Source organism: Anas platyrhynchos, chromosome 2 (assembly GCF_047663525.1).
Source record: "Anas platyrhynchos isolate ZD024472 breed Pekin duck chromosome 2, IASCAAS_PekinDuck_T2T, whole genome shotgun sequence".
NCBI classification, from domain to species: domain Eukaryota; kingdom Metazoa; phylum Chordata; class Aves; order Anseriformes; family Anatidae; genus Anas; species Anas platyrhynchos.
In genome coordinates, this window is record NC_092588.1 from 67224460 (window position 1) to 67246539 (window position 22080).

General features: G+C 35.9%; 1 protein-coding gene across 1 annotated transcript in view; it reads left to right on the forward strand.

Annotated features, from left to right (window-relative positions):
• The window catches only part of LPCAT1 (lysophosphatidylcholine acyltransferase 1), a 56352-nt gene that overhangs the window by 14604 nt on the left and 19668 nt on the right, over window positions 1-22080 (forward strand). The window contains exons 5-10 of the mRNA XM_038173651.2: window positions 1141-1201; window positions 3671-3729; window positions 9076-9110; window positions 11618-11672; window positions 15377-15459; window positions 19302-19427. Of these exons, the coding sequence (XP_038029579.1) occupies window positions 1141-1201; window positions 3671-3729; window positions 9076-9110; window positions 11618-11672; window positions 15377-15459; window positions 19302-19427 (419 nt within the window). The remainder of the gene's footprint in view (window positions 1-1140; window positions 1202-3670; window positions 3730-9075; window positions 9111-11617; window positions 11673-15376; window positions 15460-19301; window positions 19428-22080) is intronic.

Here is a 22080-nt window from a genome sequence, read left to right on the forward strand (position 1 = left end):
CTCTGTTGGGCCACATCGTGAAAACAGTTCTGTAATCGTATTTGAGGGTTTTTTCTTCACTTAAAATGTGACTGCTTATAATGTGCGTTGGAAGAGAGTAATGAGAAGGGAGGGATGAATGCCTAAGGTCTATGTTTTATAAAAGCATGTAATTTCTCTCAAAATTTGAAGCACTTTTTTCTTGTGATATTTTTTTTTAGAGTAAGATAAAAAGTATTACTTTTTTTTAATGGCATTGTTACTACTACAGTGGTTATGTCCACATGTTGGACTACTGAAACATTTTGAACAATGCAAGAAAGGCGATACAGAGCTTTCACATCATGACTTTTACCAATAGATTTCAAAGCACTTAAAAACAAATAAATATTCATATTTATAGATGACGAAATTGAATTACAGAGCTGAAATGATTTCTAGAATATCTAACAAACTTGTACAAAAGTAGGCAATAAAACCAGTAATGATCATTTTGGCCATTGCCCTGTCTTCTTATTTACTTTCCTTTTTTACTTCCTTTAAATGCCTAGTTCTGTAACGCAGCAAAGTTTCAGCAGTTCATGGCTTTTTGCCAAGATTTTTTGTGCATTTTTTTCAGTCTAATCTCTTCCTCTGAATTTGGTTCAACTTGAGCATTTTTCTCCTTGTTAGAATTCCGTTTAGATATTTTCAGCCTCCGTCATTCTCGTATCTGTGTGCAAGCCCAGTAATAAATGCAGAAAGAAGATATCAATCTTTCTTTTCTTAGCCTGTAAGCAGGTAGACTGGGAGCATGAATTTAGTTTTGGTGCAGAACTGAGTACAATATTTTTACAGGCACTAAAGACTTGTGAAAATTCTTTCAAACTCGTGAGGTTTTCCTAGTCCCTGTTAATGTTCTGATAGAATCATGTTGTTATTAGAGGTCAAGAAAGAGGCAAATTAACGGAGTTTAAAAAAAAAAAAAAAAAAAAAAAACAACTCCTCAATGAAGAGGTCAAGCAGAGTTCTATCTTAATAGTCAAAAATGTTTTTCTTTTATCAGGGAAAAGTAGTTCTGCTTTTTTTTTTTTAATGTAATTGGTTAACATTATATTTTAAAAGATTTTATAAATACACATTCAAATATTTCTTAACTTTTTTTTTTTTTTTAACTTGAAGATAATGATATTCCCAGAAGGCACTTGCACAAACCGATCCTGCCTAATTACATTCAAGCCTGGTAGGTATGATGCTTACTTCTCTGTTCTCTACAGACTGTTCTTGTTTCTTCAATTTCTGAAATACCACTTGCATTGTAATTTGTTTGCTGCTGCAGAAATAGAATTAAATCTTGCAGTAGGGTGGGATTGAAATAGAAATTTCTTGAACTGCAATTCTTTTGTAGAATTGTAGTTCCACTGTTATGTAAAACATTGATTTGAATAATTAGATTTATTTTCTTCTGAAATTCATGAGAGCTGAAGGAGGTTTCTTACTGGGTATTTGTTTGTGGTTGTCTTTTTTTAATGCATCCTCCATTTCCTCTTTTGGGTCTGTCTTGTAGTGTTTCAATATGCTATAAAGGTATCAGCTTGTATCCATTTCAGACTGGTGCTGCATTTGCTGCTGTGTAGTGTTTGGTTGATTCCTGACTTCTTGAACTTTCCTGTTGAGTTGCATTCTGGTGAAGATAGCACAAGAATCTTGCCAGTATAACACTGTTACAGGGGCTCTTTTTTTTTTTTTTTTTTTGTCTCAAGATTTATTATCAAATGTCTGCATTCTAGGCTGTTTTCTGTTAGTAGCACCCTGTTAGCTTATCAAATTAGTAGAGCACATAACATTGAACATTGTTGCAGATGTGCATTGTGGTTATAATGGGATTGTCAACACTGTGGTGAACGAGCAATGGGTAATAAAAACTTGCCTTCCTGGTGTAGGTACAAAGATGAGAATGAGCAGGCTGCGGTGAACAAGGCCTTTGTGATATATGTGTTTTGTTTTTTTTTGTTTGTTTGTTTTTTGACTCTTCCTAGGCTTCTGCCTAGCTCACTGTGTTCTGTTCTTACTGAGTGTCTCATTTTATGTTGCTCGCAACTTACATATCCCTACTGGAATATCATGCAGTGAGTCAGCATTGTGGTTCCTTGTACTAATTCATTTGGCTGAAGGAAATACTGAGCAAACATTCAAAAAGCTCTTTCTTTACCCTTCTTAACGCTTACCTTGTAGATGAATGAGTGGTGGTTAGAACATCTGCTTCTTTCGCGCTCTATTCCTTCCCTGTCCTCCTTCCCCAAATCCTGGCCACGCTTTGAAAACCCATCCAAATTCTTCTTTAAAACCCTGTTTTCCTTCTCTCCCTCTGTTCCATAGGCATTCCAGCCACCAGATGCCATATACTTTCTGCCTCCAATTCCCACTATCTTCCTCTCCTCTGGTCTAGTACATGCTGCTGTCTACCTCTTGACTATCTCACTTTTCCTGCTGCAACTTCATTCTGTATCCGTCCAGCCTCCCAGAATTCCTTTGCCTCAAGATACCTCACTTTGATATCAAGTAACTTTAGGTCTCTGAGTAACTGCTTTCAGGATGCCTTTCCCAGTTCTGCTTTTATGGCCTACATTCCTTGTTCTTATTATGCAGTTTTTTGTTTGTGGTCATGCAAGCTAATCACATGGGCAAACTATCTAGCTTTGTTTAAATAGTAACGTTGTCATCTACCACTCAGATTTTGTCATCTTTGAAAGTTGCTTAGGCTGCTGTTCTTGGAGACATAATAGAAAGTACTACTGGGCCAAGAACCACATCTCTGCAAGGCCCCGTTCAAACAACCTTCATTAAAGATGTTTATACACCACTAGCAGTTTTTCTTTTTACGTCTATGTAATTATTCATTTTGTAAAATAAACATAATGTTAAGCATACAGTATACTTTCATCATTTGGTTCTTAATTTTAATTGGAATATTCAGCAGTATTTAGTAAATTACCATACAAAACTTAGTTTAAGTAAAGTTTTCTTTTCAAACCAAATGTTTTCACAAAAAAAATGTTTAGAAGAATGTTGAATAAGATAATTATAAAGAAAATGATTAGCAAATGACACATAGATTTTGTGCCACTTATTAGAACCATAATTTTCACATAAAATGAAGTGACACTTCTGTGCACTAGTTCAGTATACTCCATTGTATTTTACATAACTGACTAAAAACAAGCCCTTCTGAGGGGAATTAAGGTGGGGAAAAAAAAGAAAATCATTCTGTTACTTCAGAGATGATACATTTCCTCTAAACTAGTGTTGCTTAGCTAAATGTAGAGAGCTTCTTTTGCATAAGAAAGCTTAGATTCTTCATGGAAAAAATACTGTTGACCATGAGGAATCTTTTGACTTAACTATCTTGCATGTTCTCTTAATTTTTGTAATAATTTATCAAGTTGAATTTGGTACTGGGCTCTGAGATGTGTGCATGACAGTTTATGTAAAGCATAATTTAGAAAATACAAGTAAGCATTCATAATCTTACCTTCTGAAAAGGTCACTCTCCTTTTTTTTTTTTTAATCACTTTTGAGGCTACTTCTGGGTCTTTTTTCTCTATCAACTAATCCTTATACGTTATCAGACCATTAATCATAAAATCTTTTGCTGCAATAAATTCTGTACCAAAATGTGCTATAAGGTAATGATGTGTCTTGTGCCTTCTAGGAGCATTTATTCCTGGAGTTCCTGTACAGCCAGTGGTTTTACGTTACCCAAACAAACTGGTAAGTTCAGCTTGCAATGTAATTGAAAACGTGGGGTATTTTCCTCTAAATTCATTGGTACTTCTGTAACCTTGTAGGTTAGATAATTAAGCTTAGAAATTTGGAAAGTACTAACACATTCTTATTTGCTGAACGCGCATTCCTTAAGCTTCTAGCAGGACAAATAGACTTAATAAAAGCAGAAGCATTTGAATTTTGAGTTAAGTTACTCCATTAAAACAGTGCTCTGAAAGTTATTCAGGTTGTTGTGAGAAGTGCTGTGCATGTGACAAGACATAAAGGTCCTAGACAGAAACTGACACTTGTTCTGAGGCACTGCCCGTTATTGCAATGTGTGCTGGGGAGTTTTTTTCATTTATTGCTGGAAGGTACATCTGCGCCTGCTGAGTGTGAGGATGCTAGTCACGCATTAACACAGCTAGCTAAATGATAATAGAAAAATGTGTTGGGGATCTTGGCACCTTCATAAGGTGTCTCATTGTCCATATTTCACATTCACTTTGCACTTGGGTCACTAGCTGGTTTGAAATAGTCCTTCAGTATACACCAGATTAAGGTAAAACACAGTTTCTTTACAATATCTAAAGTCAACAGTTGTCACAAATGGCTGTAAAGATCTAGGCAAACGAAAATGAAACACCTGATCTAACTCAAGATCACAAAGGATTATGTTTTTTATTTCAGCTTTCTTATTGTGGATACTTTCTTGTCCTATTGCAGCAAGAATCCTGTCTTTCTGCATTCCTCAGTTAATTAGATGCTTCCCAGTCAACCTTGCTAGCTTTTATAATTGCACTTTTTTTTTGAGCCCTCTGGGGCTATTTTCAGGTCCAGTCTGTCCCCTTATTAAAATGGACATTATGTAGGGGAAGGTGGGAGGAGTGTCAGAAGTAAAACAAGGACTACCTTGCCTCTTTGATGTGCGTCACATCAGGTCTCGTGTCATCTCTCCTTGACTAGCCCATTAACAACCCCTTGAACTAAGGATGGATTTCATTTCCTGAGTGCTTATGTTTTAAAGTTTTGTGGTTTTTTTTTTTCCATCCATTGAACTTTCCATCAATTTATAGGTTGATATCAAACATGCTTGATTTAAAAAATAAATAAATAACTTTTCTTAGGTCCTTTATTTAACTTGCATAGACCAGCACTTGCTTTTGACTGAGAACAGGCATGATAGCCATAACTCAGTTATCTTTGGGGATGCTGTGACAAGTGTAGCAGTTGCTATGCTCATGTAGAATTAAGAGCATTGTAATGCTTCTGATTACATAACTATTTCCAAGAAAAAGTTGAGTAGCTTTTAAAACCTTTATTGCACTGCCAGTTTTTTATAATGCATATTTATAAAACTGTAATATGAAAATATCAAACCATATATTTTTATATTTTATATATATTTTTAATAAGGCTACCGAACTTTAATCTGCAAATATCTTAAAATATGTAGTACATAATATGCAGTGTTCGTAAGCTAATATAAATGTTTCTAATACTGTATGAAGAGACTGAGGCTCACATTGATTTAATGTAAGAAATTTTTGAGCTTTTATTTTTTTATTATTATTACATGTTTTAAACCTGTAAATATCTATGTAGATATCCAACAGGCCTGAATCTGTGTGTGTTACTTTACTTGTTCCTACTGCTTTTAATTACTGTAAAATACTGCTAGATTTCAGTGCCTTGCTGAGTAATTTAACCTCCAAACTTTCATTAAACGTTGAGTGGGGGGAGGAGAATAATTGCTATTGCTGCTTAAGTTTATATTAGTTTGGGATCAGAGAAGAGTTGTATCGAAGTTGGAATGAGGAGAGGAAGGAGGAATACAATACGGTGGTATATGAAGGTGAGATTTTGATTAGGCTGCAGTTAAGAGTTAAGTAGCAAGAAAGAATGGAGTAGGGAGATAATGGTTTTCATAGGGTAGGACTACATTTCTGGAAAACTTTAATTGTTTCTGGTTTCTTCTCTGTCTACTTGCTTGACCACTGCATATTATAATTTGGGGTTTACAGAAGAATTTAAGTTCTTTCCTTAGCCAGCAAAGGCAAGTCAGGCATTGTGTTCGGTCACTCCACTGCTTTTAGCCTGAGCCCAGCCATGGTGCTCTGCCTTCGGAGCTCCGACTTCTGAAAAAGGGATCAGACTTCAGTGCTCCTGACCATTCAGGGAGGACTTGGGAGGTTAGAGCCTGGGGTGAATATAGCAGGCGTGTGCACTCTTCCTTACTTATTTCCTACAACTTATTTCCTACACGTTCAAGAACTATGTGAAGTACTACCGTTCTGCAAGGGAATGAAACATATCAAAAACTGATATAAATTCAGTTCTCCTCTAGCAAATAGATCTGTTTCTGGTTAACATCACTTCTTTTCCTGTCAGTGTTGCCCCAAATACCTTTCTTCTTAGGGCTTGTCACTATTCTGCAGTAAATTATGCCTCTGGTCCTGTGTCAATGTTTCTTTAGGAATAATACGTGACTCTGTTGCTCCTCATGATGCATGATCAGAAAGAAATTAAAAGCCTTAAAATGTTGTTTAGATCTGAAATTCAATATTTGCTTTTGTTCTCCCAGTTTGTCTGGTAGTACTTCACATTTAGGATGTTAGACAGCTACTGACTATATTCCATTTAAAGGAAACACTGATGCCCAATCCACAGGTCCTACAGCAATTGTTTTACAATTCATTTTTATGCTAATTCCCTTCATTGTGCATATAGCTCTTCCTTTATTTGAATTTTCTAGTAGAGTGATAATAACTATGGAAGGCTATATACCTCTCTAAATATTACAGATCTATTTTAACCATATTTTGATGTCCAAGTGTCTTCTGAAATTAGCTGTGTTATTTGTTGTGAGGTTTGGCAGCATCTCTTCTTCAGTGTTACTGTGTCAGAGCTGAGTGGTTGTATTTTTACATGCTTGCTCTCCTTCTGCTACAATGTTTGCTCTTATGTTTATAGCTTGGTATGGTTCTCAGCATCTCCCTATGTCAAATAAAATTATGTGAAGGATGGACTTGCATGCCATCCAAAGGATCCATTAATAGATATAAAAGTTTCAAAGTGTTCCTGCAGTGTTAGCAGAGTGTGTGCTGTCTGTGAGCATCCGCTGGTAGCTGTGAAGTATCTTAACCCAGGTATGGAAAACACTGCTTACTATCTTCTGCTTGCTCTTTTCATCCTAAAAATATACGTTAGCAAGAGCTTACTACTAAATAGTTCTCTCTCCTGAAGGACACAATCCTCTTCTGCACTCCCTGGCATTTACTCCTTATCCCTTTTGCATCCAAATGTTCTCGATGAAAAAAAAGCCTGCATGTCTACTGTGACATTCGTATTGGGAATTTCTCACCGGATTGTTGATAGATATGTTACGTATTTGAGTTTATCGAGGGCTGACTTCTGAAAATATCTACTCTCTTTCAGTGATCCTTTGCCTAGCCAAAGGCAGGGGAATTGGCTTTTTCTTTGTCTCCTGCACTGTTGTAATTTAGGGAGATGAATGAGATACATGTAGTACTTTGGTGCTCTATTACGGCAAATCTAGTCCCTGGTAAGAGAATATCAGCCATCTACTCTTTAACAGTCAGGGCTTATAAATGAAAGCTCTTTATGGGAAAAACAAAGCCCCTCATGAGTTTACTTGTAGTATTACCAGAGACATCAAAATTGCCATAAGAATTTTATTTCATGGCAGAACTAGAGACCAAGTTCTATAAGATTGCTAGGTGGAGAAGTCTACATTCGTGCAACCATGTTGATTGCTGGAAATTGAATACTTTTTAATGATATTTTGTTTGGTTTTAAGATAACTGTTGAAAGTCAAAATTTAAATTCTTAGCAGTCCTTCATGGTGTATTGACCTTATTTCAGGCTGTTGATCTATCACAATAATCATATTTTTCACTTTTCATGCCTGTGCTGCCTTCTTTCAGTTTTCCTTGAGTCACGTTTTTTAAGTTGTAATTAAAATGAGTTTAACTTGATTTTTTTCAAGATCACGGCATGTGATCGATCACCTAAACTCTTTAAAAAGATTTTCTGTGGTAGCATAGAATGAACCTAGAATTTTTTCAGTAGGCTAACAGAAATCTTTCCAATGTTTTAGAAACGTGAATTTCTTGAGTCCTGTTGGCTTTGTAGTAATGACTTTTGCATGATTTTTCCAATTAAACAAAAACAAACAAACAAACCTGGAACTCATTTTCAGGTTTTTGCATTCTTGCTCCTACATGTAAATTAAGTCTCCAAGTATTGCAATTTTTTCCTACACTATTTCTTAATCTTACAGTTTAAAAATCTTGTGACCTTTGTCATCTTCCTTCTTGTGATCTGTTATATACTCCATTCAAGGTCTCTGTTCTCTTTTGGCTAGTTGCATCTTGTTTACTTCTTTAACTGCTACTTCCCCTCTGTTAATGTTTTACACACAATTCCTTTTTTTTGTTTGTTTGTTTTTTTGGCAGTTCATAAAGGCATCATCTCCATCTCTTTCAAGACCCTTTTACTGCAATAAAAAATTGGCTAGAATTAAGGGATGGTTGACAGTAATTTGAGTAGTAGAAGGGAGGTTAAAACTCCTGCTAGGCATCACTTTCTGAGCAGGATTATAACTGTGGATTCCAAGAAATGTTCCTATGTGGCTTTGGGATTTGGAGTTGTAAACTTTTTCGTGTCAGCCATCTAAAAGTGTTGCTCGTCTTCCCTGAGAGCAGCTCGGTGGGTTTAGATGTCTTGTACCGTTTGATTTTTGGATCAGGCAGATGGATGGATGCCATCCGTGAGGGGGAAAAAAGGCAAGTGGAAAAATCCTGTTTGAGGTAAAACATGTGGTCTTCCTGGTCCTACTAATTCTTTTCAGTTGGGAGGGTTCCCGTTAAGTCATCTCTACAGGTCTCAGACACTCGAGAATTGTTGCAGAGCTCATATCTATAGCTGGGAGGTACAGCTACAGTGTGGGGATACTTGAGGGACATCCTGTCCAGCAGGGTGGGTCAGGAAAATGCACATGGACTGAGAATCTCAAGGAACATCAGCTTAAAATATTATATATATTTGTTTTCCAAGATTAACAGCTTTTTAAGAATTCCCCAAATCTTTACATGTCTTATAAATACAGATATAGATATTCCACGTTTATGAGCTGAATTGGTGGGTGTTTCCTAGCTTCATAAGAGTTTGATTCCTGCTATCTTTGGTTTACTCATGTTGGGACTAAGAGCTTGTGGAAATTGAATTTTCCATGAAAACCTATTAGCCATATGTCATCAGTTATGCTATCTATAATTTAACAAAAGTTTAAAGTGCAATAATTAAAACTGTTATGCTTCCTTTCCGAAGGATACAATCACATGGACATGGCAAGGCCCAGGAGCGTAAGTGGTTTATATTTTATTGCTTGCATCATAATTGCTTTCCTTAATTAGCTTCTATTTACATGATTTGTAGAAGTATGTAGTCAAGCAGTAATTGCTGGCTATTGCATTGTGCTGTGGGTTTTAGTCTTTTATGCATTATTCCCTAACTATGATAATGTTCAGTTAGAGGAATCCAGTTATAAACAGTGTATTTCTGAAACTATGGTTTTGATGGCTTGCTGGATGAATTTTATTTCTTTTCTTCTTCCTCTGAGCCTGAAGTAAAACGAGATGCTTCTGTTCTGCATATTTTATTGCCTGCAAGTTGATTTGGAGTGTCTGTATGAAGTCTGTATGGCTACTGTTTGAAATTGGTCTAGTCCCATGGAGACAGTCATCCCACCTAGGAAATTTGAAAATATCATTTCCATTATCTTGCCAGATTGTAACTTTGACTCATTTTAAAACCCTATGTTATTCTAGAGGTTCCTTAGCAAATTAATGTCATGTAAAATACAAAATGGAGGAGTTTGGGTTTGTTTAATTTTTTTAATTTTTTTTTCCTATGCTGTTTCAACATTGGAGTCAGTTTAGAAGTTCTAAAATGTTTAAATGAAGATCAAACCCAGAAATTTTCAATCCTAGGTGAAGGGCAGTTGGATTCCATGGTTAATGGTTTGCTTCTCCCTTGGTAACTGCTGTTCTGAATGTCCCACCTGAGATCCTGTATTTTAGTAGGAATGAAGAAACCATTGTGATAAGACAGGATTCAAGTAATTTAGGATTTTTTTCACCTGTAATTGGACTAAGAGCCAGATCTAATTAAAGACACAAATTTGGAGACTTGAGGAAATCACTGATCACTTTTTAAAACTTGCAATTCAAACTTTCAGCTTTAAAGAACTTCCAGCTTTAGTGTCCTGCCAAAGGAGTCAGGAACATATAGGAGTTGGGGAGGAACTTGTAGATGGGTTACCTCAAAGCACTTAAATGTGTATTACACAATACTCTCATTCAGAAGTGTTGACCCCTACGAACAAACTTAAGCCAAAAGAAAGCAGAATCAAATTCTGAAGTAGCATGTAATGTTATGCAAATTCACTTGGGGCATTTAAATTACGGTTTTACTTAATTAGGTTTAATTCTCATGAGTGGCCTAACAGGTATTTCTGATGTCTTAGCAGAAAATACTGTTAAGGTTGCTACATTCACTTTCTCAAACATCTGTTGTCTTATGTCATTTTATTTTGGTGTCAGCCAGAACATAATCTGAAAACATTGCTGTATCCAGGCATACTCTGTTTACAGAAGATTGGCAGGGTATTCAAAGTTGATGCGGCCCATAAAATAGATCGAAAACGTTTTTCATGGAAACTGAACACTTTCAGAAAGTAATGTTTTTACTAGTTTATTATTCAGCGCAGATTAACTTCACTGCACCTTGAAAACAAAGACTTTGACGACAGTATACAATTTAAATTTTCTCTACCTCAGACTTGAAGTTAAATATGGCTTCTATCAACTATTTATTAATGCTGTTAATTTAAGGCTAGTGTGTAAAAACAAGTTGGGGTAGATTTTTTTTAAGGTATCTTTGAGGATTATAGGGTTGGAAGAGAAAAAGTTGTAAATTATTAGCTGTTTTTAATGTTCTTGGAGTAGGATGTAGAAATCAGATCTTCACATTTACCATTAATGGTGTAAACATGAAGTCATAAGTTCTGTTGTGGTGGTTGTACCTTTTCTTTGTTTTAATGTATTGGAAGTTAAATTGAAAAGGAGACAAAAAACGTGCTGCATCCCTGAATGAGTGTGTTGCAAATTAGTACTGCTTCTAGTAAGTGCACTTTATCTGCCTAAGAGGATTTTTATCTGCACTTCTAACATAATGATTGGCAGCTGTACGTACCCAAATACAGTATAAAGTGTGCCTACTAATGCTGCTCCCTAACTTAGGTTTACTAATTCCTATCCTGAATTTGAACACTACTGGAGTCCACTCAACCTTAGAAAGCAGTATCTTGTGTCTTAGACTACTGACACATATGTACTGCATTTCATTAACAGATTTCTGAAGTATAATTTGATTCTAAACAAAGGTAAAGATATAATCATGGTGGTTTTAATTAATCTTGTCAACTCTGTTGAATACAGCATTTTCCTGAAACAGACTTGCAGTTTCTTTATGTTCTCTGCATACACGTACATCAGTCATGTTGTTGTATGTATGAGTAACTGTGTATGTTACTGTTTGTCTTTTTAATTTTGGGTGTCTTTTAAGATGCTGTATATATTATACATACATATATATATTCAGTATAAAATGCTCCTGTCCCGCCTTACAGAACGTAATGTGTAGAAGTACTCTCAAAGACCTTTTCTGTTAAATTTGTATTTGAATATGATTGTATCTACATACCTGCAAGTAGGAACGCTACCTGAAGACTTTAGAGCATCATGTACTACTGTTTCACTATGTTTAATTTTTTTCTTCATCCTTTTCCTTTTTTTTTTCTCCCTTTTAGGTTAGAAATTCTGTGGCTTACTTTGTGTCAGTTTCACAATTCCGTGGAAATTGAGGTCAGTAAAATAAAGTATATTCAGAGCAGCATCATATACAGTAGTATATGATCATATACAGCAGTATACATCATATTGTTCATAATTCTGCAGTAAAAGTTTGCAATCAAGCTCTGCTTACACTGTTTTTAAAAAAAAAAAAAGTTTAAATACCACTTATTTTGGACAAGTATATCCGTATCTGAAAACGTAACCTAAAACTAAAAAAAAAATACAGTTTCCCACTTGGCTTATGACTTTCTTATTTAAATTGAGTAGATATATTTCCAACTATAGAGTTAGCATTGTGAATAAAGCTCTTATCTTGTAATGCTGTGATTTGCTGTTTTAGCAATCACAGTGAATTTAGTGAATGCTGATGTACAAAATAAGAACTATCTTTTAAAGAATAAGAAACTGCTTACAGAGATTTTTACAATTTCTGCAATGTTCTGAATGTGAAATCAGAAAACACAAAATTGGAGTTCATGTATATTCTTAACATTGTTTTGAGGAAAACATTGTGGTCTTAAGGCTGAAGGCTACTCAAGTGGAAATGTGAAAATGTATTTAACTGATGGATCTGATGGCAGGGTAAATTAGTAGGAAGAACTATCGCTATTGTTATATACAACATATCCTAGTCAGTAATCGTTGCAATGTTCTGTGTTTTGTTTCTTCAATAAATATTTGGAAAACAATGAATGCACAGAATACTGGCCACTAAATAATTGTATCTCTTGCAGAAACTTGTGATTGGTGTTATCGCTTCAGCTGAAAGTTTTCAGTTATTAACGGCTTAAAAAAAAAATCTTATTTACAAAATAGTGGTCTGATCGTGGTGTCAAAAAGAAAAGTAGATGTACTTTAACAACAACAAAAAAGTTGCATATAAGATAATAGGAACTGCCAGCTTACAAAAGGGATGATAAAGTTATCTGAAAATGTTTTTACAGTAAACTACTCCCCATTCTGTTTTGGTAACCCACAGCAGATAAGATCTTTTTCACAGGGGAGATATGTTTTACTTTAAAAGTATTCTACCAGGCTCCTGCTGTCCTGCTTATATAGTGTGTAACAACTGGATTCTTTCACTTTATATCTGTTTATAATACTTTGTTTTTCCCATGTTTGTCTTGTAACTTTTTTTCAAGTACTCTTAATGCTTGAAAAATTCCATTGCAGAGATCAGTTAGTATTCTCTACTTGTGTGAAAGACTTATATTCAGATGAATATCTCAAAACTCATATTTTGCCTTCTAGTAAGGTATATATGAGGTAGAAGGGCTGGGGAGTTACTGCCTCTTGCAAATATAAAACAAACCAGCTGATGAGCAAGCAAGATTTTTACTCTCTTGGAAACATGATTTTCTGCCCTAGGCAAGTAAAATGAGTCTTTTCACACAAGTGAACACTGCTGAGCTTTCTTGATTTTTGAGGCAGCAGCTGCTAGCAGTTGCTGAGTTTCTGTAGCTCACAGAGATCTTGCACGAGGACAAGTTATGGTCTTTGGTCGTCTTTAAGTAAATGAAACACCCTGTCCTAGAGCACGAGCTGGCAGAGCGTAGAGGAGCAGAGATTTTTTGCCAGGCTGTTTGCAAGGGTGAGGCAGCGTGCTTGAGAGCTACATATTGAATCTGGTCTTGTAAAGGAAGTGCTGCAGATTGAGGAATGTAGTGGAAGAAAGGGTGGTTCTGTGTTCACAGTCGTGGTTTTTCCCTGCTCTACAAAGTCAGTTGGCTTTTACTCCTGCCTTGTTCCATCAACACAGGGATACTGGTAAATAAAAACCAACGTTGATAACAGAGTAAGAGCTGAAGATCCAGTTATTCAAGGAGGTGTACAGCCAGACAGTACAGTATTAGTATGGTTTTGATTAGATAATAGCTGGTAAGGTCTAACTGCCAAGCAATCAGAATCAGAGGTTTTCTGGTCTGGTTTTCTATGTATAAAATGAATGTCGTGGTGTACCATACATGTCATCCAGCATGTATATTGAAAAGCAAACATCAGTGTAGGTTTTATGATAGGTTGCTATAAAGATTGGGCTGTCCATTTTTTGCATACCATAATGATTCCAAGTGTGCAATCAAGCTCTTAAAGAAAAAAAGGGTGTGTGATCATCAGCACATGCAGCTTGCTTTGGCTCATGTCAGTTTGTTTTGCTGGCTTGTCAGCATCAGTGTTCAAACATCCATCACCTCACAGTAGCTGAGAGTTTTGTTGGTTTTGCTTGCGATGCCAGAATGACGGCGCTGTTTCCATCTCGTTAGGCACAGGTACATAGAACACCTCTGAAATTGCCTCATATTCAAACTTGTCCTGCTTTTGGATGAATTACTTGATAGCAATTTGCAACTCAAGTAAAAGAAATATAATTGGGCTTGCAATTTGAAGGAACAATCTTTCTGTCTCTGTTAGCTTCATGTTCTTTGTCCTTTTATATATTACATCTTGCTGGACCAACATAATTACTTGTACACCTAGAAGAGAAGAATAGTGTGTTTTCAGTTACAGTGCTGAGTATAGGGAAACTAGGAAAACACAAAGTAAATTAATTTTTTTTTCAATCTTTGAACGCTTCTAAGAAACAAACTTCTAATGATTTTAGATGACCCAGCATTTTGGGTTCTGCTGACCATACCATTATGTGATACTGAAAATGCTGCTAACTTCAGTTATTAAGAATTCTTTGCTTAAATGATAAAACAGATGTTTATTTCCCAATTCTTATTTTCTTTTTTTAAAGACCAGTATGAAATTCCTGGATCATAATTCCAGTTTTGTACTACCCATAGGTAATTATATTAAATATAACTAAGCATATGACAGTTGTTTTCTACTTCCGAAGCTTTCCACACAACTATAAACATTTTGATCAGTTAGTGTATAAATTTTCTCATGTCATTACACTACCAAAGGAATTATCTGTCTTGTACTGACATGGGGTGGGGAGGAGTCAGTGATTCCTTCTTACTCCTTATATGTGAAGAGTGAGTTAGTGGAAATGAGATGTTCTGAGGGTTTTTGTAGGTGAAACTGGGAATGATCTTGGTGCCTACATCATAGTTTAATAAATTCTTAGTCATAGGTAAAAGCTCAAATGTCTTTGAATGTAGGCCATCTCATTCTGAAAGCTGCCTCTTCTATCTATGCAGCAGCTCTGGTTTAATTGTGTGGTCACTTCTGCATGCATTTAGAGTTTTTCTGTTAATTGAGTACTAATACCCGGTGCCCAATCTGAAGGAAAAATTTTTGAAAAATCTCCGACAACAGAAGGATGAAAATGCTTGACTGCTTAATGTACAAATTGAATGATTACAAAATACGAGGTGGGAACAGTAAATATCTAATGTCCTGAGAACTTTAATTCTCAATATTTAAGCTAATTTTCAACAAAGCTCGTGTAGCAGATGGTTTTCTTGGTTATCTTTGAAGAGCTGAACAAAAAAGAAGTATAATTTCAATGTCAGGGGCTCATGGAAGAAAATGCTAATACTTCCAAACGATTTAAAACTTCCTGTTCCCACTTAATGAAAAGAAGATAAAAATCTTTGGGTTCCATGAGGTAAGAAATGAATTTCTGGAAGTGTGATGAATTTTAAGCATTTGAGTTGTGCTTTTTTTTTTAAAGATGCACTGTATAAATCTTTCACCACGGTACTGCAATACAAGTTGCTTAAAATGTTAAATGTTCTTGGTATAATTCAGTTTTCTGTATGCAGTTTCTACCTGTGTATATTCCGTCAGAAGAAGAAAGAAGGAATCCAGTGTTATACGCCAATAACGTCAGACGTGTAATGGCAGAGTAAGTATGTTGTAATATGCAATAAAAACAGATGGATGATTTAATTTTACTATCAAAGAAATGTGTTAAATCAAGTCAGTGTTTTTGCCTGCTAGCAAAGCAGTTTGAAATCTTCCGTAGTGCATACAAAACTACATAGCACTCGCCTTCCTCAGTGAGGAAGGCAGGGAGGCACAAACACGGCAGCAACTGTAGGGGTTGCTTTTTTTTTTTTTTTTTTAACGCCTTTATATAACAATCCAATACTTTCGCTGCTGTGGGTGTGAAAGTCCTCTGGGGAGGAAGGTACGGTTGAATCATATGAAAGCTAATGTAACTGAATTGTGTGCTATTGAGGTTGCATTTTCAGCGATGACTTTTTAATGGAGTTAAGAATAGTTCCATGTATTCGTTGTTTACCCGTGGTTATTTCAAATAGTAAAGCATAGGAAAGCTGCTGCTGTTTTAGAAATAGAACACTGATGCAACATAAACAACTACTGATACACACTTCAGTTCATCCCCTGCAACAGATTAGGTTTGCAAGAAGACTTTTGTATTTTTGTTTTGCTTGAACTGACTTGCTGGCTTTGGAATTCCATGTTGGGTGGTGATATAAAAGGTAAATGCCCAGCATTTCAAGGAAGGCAAGGGTGAAAAAAGTCTTAAGGTATGTCAAGTAGACACGCACATCTGGCCACATAAAATAGCTGAACATTGAAGAGAGCAAGCTCAGGTTAACGAACTGTGGAAGTAGAGGTAGTATGAAGAAAAGAGGGGGGAAGAAAAATGCTTCCAGGTGAAGGCATGGGAAAAGCTGCTACATTCCTAGTTTATAAAAAAAACATGGTGCAGTTGCAATCTGCATCTCAAATTGAAATAACCTTTCTTTTCCTAGAAGTTGAATTGAAGTAGAGAGAGCTCGATGGAGACAAGTTGAAATAGTTCTGTAGAAAACCCTGTGAGTTACAGTTGCATCCAAGGTTTTTACATTGTATGCCTGTCTATTCTAAGAAACTGGAAAAATTGCAAGTTGTAGCAGAAATAATGAACTCTGTATATTCCCCAGCTTCAGCTTCAGTGTTCTGAGCTGAAATCAAGGTCTTCTGGTATTAAAATGTTAGCCCTATACAGCTTGTGATTTATCTTCTGAACTCAGGAGCCCCTTGAACTCTAATTTTATCTGGCCTTGGCTGATCCTACAACTGAACTTAACTCTGAACAAAAGTTGCTTCATCTTCCTTGCTTCTGATTTTTGTAATTCTAAAAGTCTGGATGTATGTATAAACATACGATTTTGGTTCGTTTCGCTTTTTCTGGAGGTGCGAAGGCTGGAAAACTGCCAACAGGTGAGCAAGAGAAGGTGCTTTGTCCTTCTCAAGCCTGTTGTGTCTGTGTTGATGATGCAGGCGTTAGCTGTAGTAGCAATTTTCCTGTACTGGTAGCACTGAGTCTGGTTGAAATGCTGCCCCTTATGTAAGGGGGGCACACAGCTGTTTATTAAAAGAGCAGGTCATACTTTTTTGGTTGTTTTTTTGTTTTAGAACTTGTTCTGTCATAAGATTTTTGTTCCCCTTTCAAAAGGCTTCTTCTAGGGACCATTATTTAGGGGTTGGTATTTAAATCTGGCATTGGTCTTGAGATGCCAGTATGGCAGGCCGTTACCTACCATGGAGTTTGAATAGCCTGATCTTTCTTAGTCATCTTCCTTTTGAGGTATTTGAAAAGCTTCCAGCATTTATTTTTACAATTTATTGTTTCTTGCTTTGGCTTGCCAGCTTATGATTGTTTTAACTTGTCTGTCATCTTCTGTTTTCCTTGAAATTTTCTTAAGAAAAAAAAATCCTTCCAATTGCCACCTTTAATCTGTTGCTTAGTCATATTGGACTTTTTTTGTCCTAACAACTTTTTTTTATATTTTTTTATCCTGATCCTTAATATGATGTCTCATTCTGTACCACAAATGAACGTTTACCCTTTCAATTTCTTCTTTTAGCTTATTTTTAACTAGCTTCTTTTTTTCTGTGCCTTTTCCCTACACTTCTGCTGTAAGTTCCCATATTTCTGTTGCATGCTACACCTACTGTTGCCTTTAAGATCTAATTAAATTTTGTGTAATGTGCTTGACTGGACGTGACCTTAGTGATTACCACATTCCTTTAGGTAAGCCACTCTGGGTAGTACTCCTTGTGGGTTATATTGTATTCTTCCAGCCCTGGAATTCATCTGTTTACCTGCCTGATCTTTGACAGGGAAGTTTTTAACAAGATGATCTGGAGCACACACAGTACGAAAGTAGGGAATAGGAAGTAACCTAAACTGGCACAATAAACACTCCTTCTTTCTTCTTCCAAAGAAAATTAATTTAATGTTGTGTAATACTAGTGCCTCTTCTATACACCTGTATCTTTTTGGTTTAGCTGGCTGCTTCTTTTTGTTCCCTTCCCATTTGTTGTTTTTTTTTTTTGTGCAAGGGTGAGGCCATTCATCCAGAAACACTACAGTGTATGTCCTGTTTATTCTTAAGTAGCTTATAAATAATATCTAACAGACTTTGTACTTTTGAGCTTGAATATCAGTGAGATGTTTTTAATGAGTATATGACTTTCTTATCCTTAGAAGAGAGAATCCCCTATCAGTAGCTTTATTATTAAGTGCATATCTCACTACTATATTAGAATTGCTGAAGTTAAGCAGTGGATAAAAGATCTGGCTCGTGTACCTTACGCTGGCATTCAAAGGCCTTTTAAGAGGCTCTTAGGAAGAAGCTACTTAACAGAAACTAATTGGTTATTACATGAAACTACAATTACAGATCAAAATGGCTACAATAAGTGCAGCATTAGATGCAGAATCTTCATCACAGCCAAAATGACTGTGATATGTCTCAGGATTTTTTAACAGTCTTGCTATTGATGTATGTTAATTTAATAGACAAAAAAGGTGATTATTAATGCGGTAGAAAAACCTCCAGATGAAAGGAATGAAAGTTAGGAAATCCTGTGAGGACTTTATCAAACTAGAAAAGGCTGCACAGCAGAAATGGTGTTCTATATTACTACAAGTAAAATTGAGTATAATGGAAAATATGGCAGATGAGTAACTTGTATGAAACTGCTTTCTAAATTGCTTTTTACATTTGTACACTGAATTCTTCAAGGCTTCTTAAAAAACAGTCTTTCTCTAAACTTCAGTGCAGCAAATATAATGTAACCGCTTTATCAAGATTTCCTTGTGAGCTATCTTTGTTGCTATTTGTACCACACAGCGTCAAGTTTGGAAAAATAAAAATAAAAATGAATACTTAATTGTTTGGTGTGCGAACACTTAGGAGTATTTTTTTCTTCCATCTATTGCATATGTTTAAATGTGTCATGTTTGCTTAGAGTTTACTTGTTATTTTAAGTTCTATCCATTCTTTATGGAGTACTCTTAAAAATATTGCCCGTTGTATAATTTTAATGTCTGAAGGTAACAGTTCTGTTCAGGTGATGATTGATTTATTAATGTTAATGCAATAACAGTATAAAAATTTCACATTAAAACTTGAAAAATACATAATTATGGATGAATAACTTGAAAATTATTTTTGTTACTTCTCTGAAAGTATTAAAGACTTTTTTTTGCCTTGTTCTTTTACATTTTCATGTACTTATGAAGTCAGGATATATGTTCTGTAGTGGGTTCATAGTGTACAATACTTCATTCTTTGTATATGAACCTTCTCTTATGGGGTTTCCCTTATTTCTTCAGAGAGGAGAAGAGTTGTTGCAGGATTTCTTGCAGTACAAAACAAAATAATGAACATTCTGCTCAGTTTTCATAGGTTAACTTGCTTCCTGTGTTTCTCTGGTTTATTCAAGGGCATTGGGAGTTTCAGTGACAGACTATACATTTGAAGACTGTCAGCTAGCCTTGGCTGAAGGACAACTTCGTCTGCCTTCAGACACGTGTCTTTTAGAATTTGCAAAGCTTGTGAGAAGCCTTGGGTGAGCATATACAATATTTATACATAAGGTGCATCTTTATTATATATCTATGTATGGTTTTTCTTCATATAATAATATTACATTTATGAGTACATATGGAATGTAGTCATACTGTAGTCAGGGAAACTAATATAAAGATTAAACCAATACTGTATTAGAATCAAATGTCTCAAAGCCAACTTCAGATGTCAAGACAATTACTTAAACCATCAGGGAAAAAAGAGCAGCCCTAGATGCCTTTAAAATTATTTCCTCATCGTTTTTTTTGTTTGTTTTTGTTTTTTGTTTGTTTGTTTTTTTTGTTTCTCTTCATGCATTGGGGAATCAAGCCTTCTCTTTTGCAGAAAAGGATGGATAACCTTTTTCTGGTCATCTGAGCAGGAAAACTATATAATTATTGTTTACTGCATACTTGCAAGGGCTTTAAGCCTTTCCCCCTGACTGGGGAAGCTGTTTTATGCATAAACAAGGGCTCACATTCTTTTCTGCCCTTAAGATGAGAATGGAAACACGTTTTGAAAGGCGTTTCTCTGTGCACAGAGAAATACAGGATTTTTTCTACTTGCAAGCAATACCCCTAGACCCAAATATGTGGAATAAGTTGTAAAATTTATATAATTTTTTTTTTCAGTCTAACAAGTGAGCAGTGTGTATATATAGAGTTCGTTCCTGTACAAAAGTGGAAGACCCCTCTCAGGGAGGGTCAGGAATACTGTGGGGCTTGTAACATTTGATACAGCTAAGGGTCAATTACCCTTTCCCCATGCCATCTATGAAGGAGAACAGTGCTGGCATAGCACAGTCTTGTGACTGGGTAGTGTTGTAATAGAGAGGGCAGAGAGGTCACTGTTTCCCAGGAAGCACAAAGAAGTGGCTGGTCTTTTGAGTGGGTTACTGCTAGATGTACTTTCTAATGAAACTGTAGCTTCTTTTAAGCAGTATGTCTCATCTCTTCTCTCCTCTTATGACATCAGTTCCCTCTGGCTCTACCTCACCAAAAAGCTTCAGCAAACAGTGGGGGGGGGGGGGGGGGAAACACATACATAAACCACATAGAACTTATTGCTGTTTTTAGCTTTTCTTCTGTGTTTCTCTTCTCATCCTATTAAACAACCACAAACTAAACTTACATTTTCAGCCTATTAACTACTTAAATATATAAATACCCTTTTCCTTTTGTGTCTCTTTACCTGCAAGTATGGAGCATAGTTTTAATGTTTCAATGCCATACTTTATTTTATTTCACTTTTTTTTTCCTTCATCTTCCAGCTTGTGTACATAAATGGAAATAAAAAGGAGGCAAGGATGCATTAGAGAAAAAGGAATGTAGAACAGCACTTCCAGTAGGATGATAGAGACTTCTAGAGGTAGATGAACCAGATAGATTCTTGCTTCATTTTTCCAAAACCTCTTGAATTTACAACACATACACACACAAAACACACAACACTCCTACAACATATTAAAAAAAAAAAAAAGCCTCATTCTTATGATGCAGTTGATAATCCCAGGATTCAGTTTAATCTCCTTGTAACATTCACTGGCTTCTGTCTGCTGAATTTAAAGCTGTGTTTTTAAATTACAGTTCTTGATATCTTTGCTTTCACCTCTGATATCTTTGCTTTCACCTCTAAAATCATTTATGTATATTTGTAAGTGAGGTTCCCCACAACCCAAAAGTTTTGTCTGGTTTGAGCAATTGCACATTGGTGAACTATCATCCTGTCTTGATTTGTGTACATGCCAGCAAAGAAGGCTATTACCATGGTATTTTTCTGGCACAATTGGATGAAGCTTGTAATGTGATTTCACCTCTAATGCATGATTGATGGAAATGCAGTCATTTGCTGCTTATTGAAAGGCTTTGAGGCCAGCATGGCATTAAGATCATCTAGTCATATCCCTGAATAACTCAAACAGTAAATTTTATCAAATGGATTTTGCTTCCAGTCTTTAATACTTGCTTTTGAGCAAGAACATACCTTCTAGGTAACACCCACTTTTAAATGCAAGACTTTTATAAGGCAAATCCAGACTTGCTTTTCCTCTGTTTTCTTTGAAGTCAAGTTATATCTCTGTTTGCTACACTGGAGAACTGTTTCTGTTCCTATGATGTATCTACAGGATTCATTACCATTTACACGTCTGTAAAATTTGCTCACCCTGTACTCCATTTGGGGCATCCAATTGCAATCCAGAAGCCATGTAGCCACAGCAGCTAGGAAAGAGTTTGTTTTCAACTAGCTTTAAGGAGGGTAAGATGTTTCACTCACTAAGAACAGTGGTAATTCTGCTGAAAGTATCCTACCAGCAGGGATCTGGTTTTCCCGTCAAGTCTGCTGTGAAGGATTAAATGTTCAGAGCTGTTCATCCTGAAAAATAGCCTTTCCATCTTTAGGGATTGGTTTACAAAATCAAGCAAAACGCCACAGTAGCAAACAGTGTTATGTCCCATATAGCCTTGATGCTGCACTGAAGCCATTAGGCAAACAAACGTGATTTCATGGGCAGAGGCAGCCACTACTGGCCTTCCAGCTTTTATAGCCTCCACTGGGATGAAAGTAACAATTGTAAAGAAATTGAGACATTCAAACCTTTTCATATTGGTTTTGAACTGCAGCCTGTTGTGGGATTTGGAATACTTGGCTTCAAA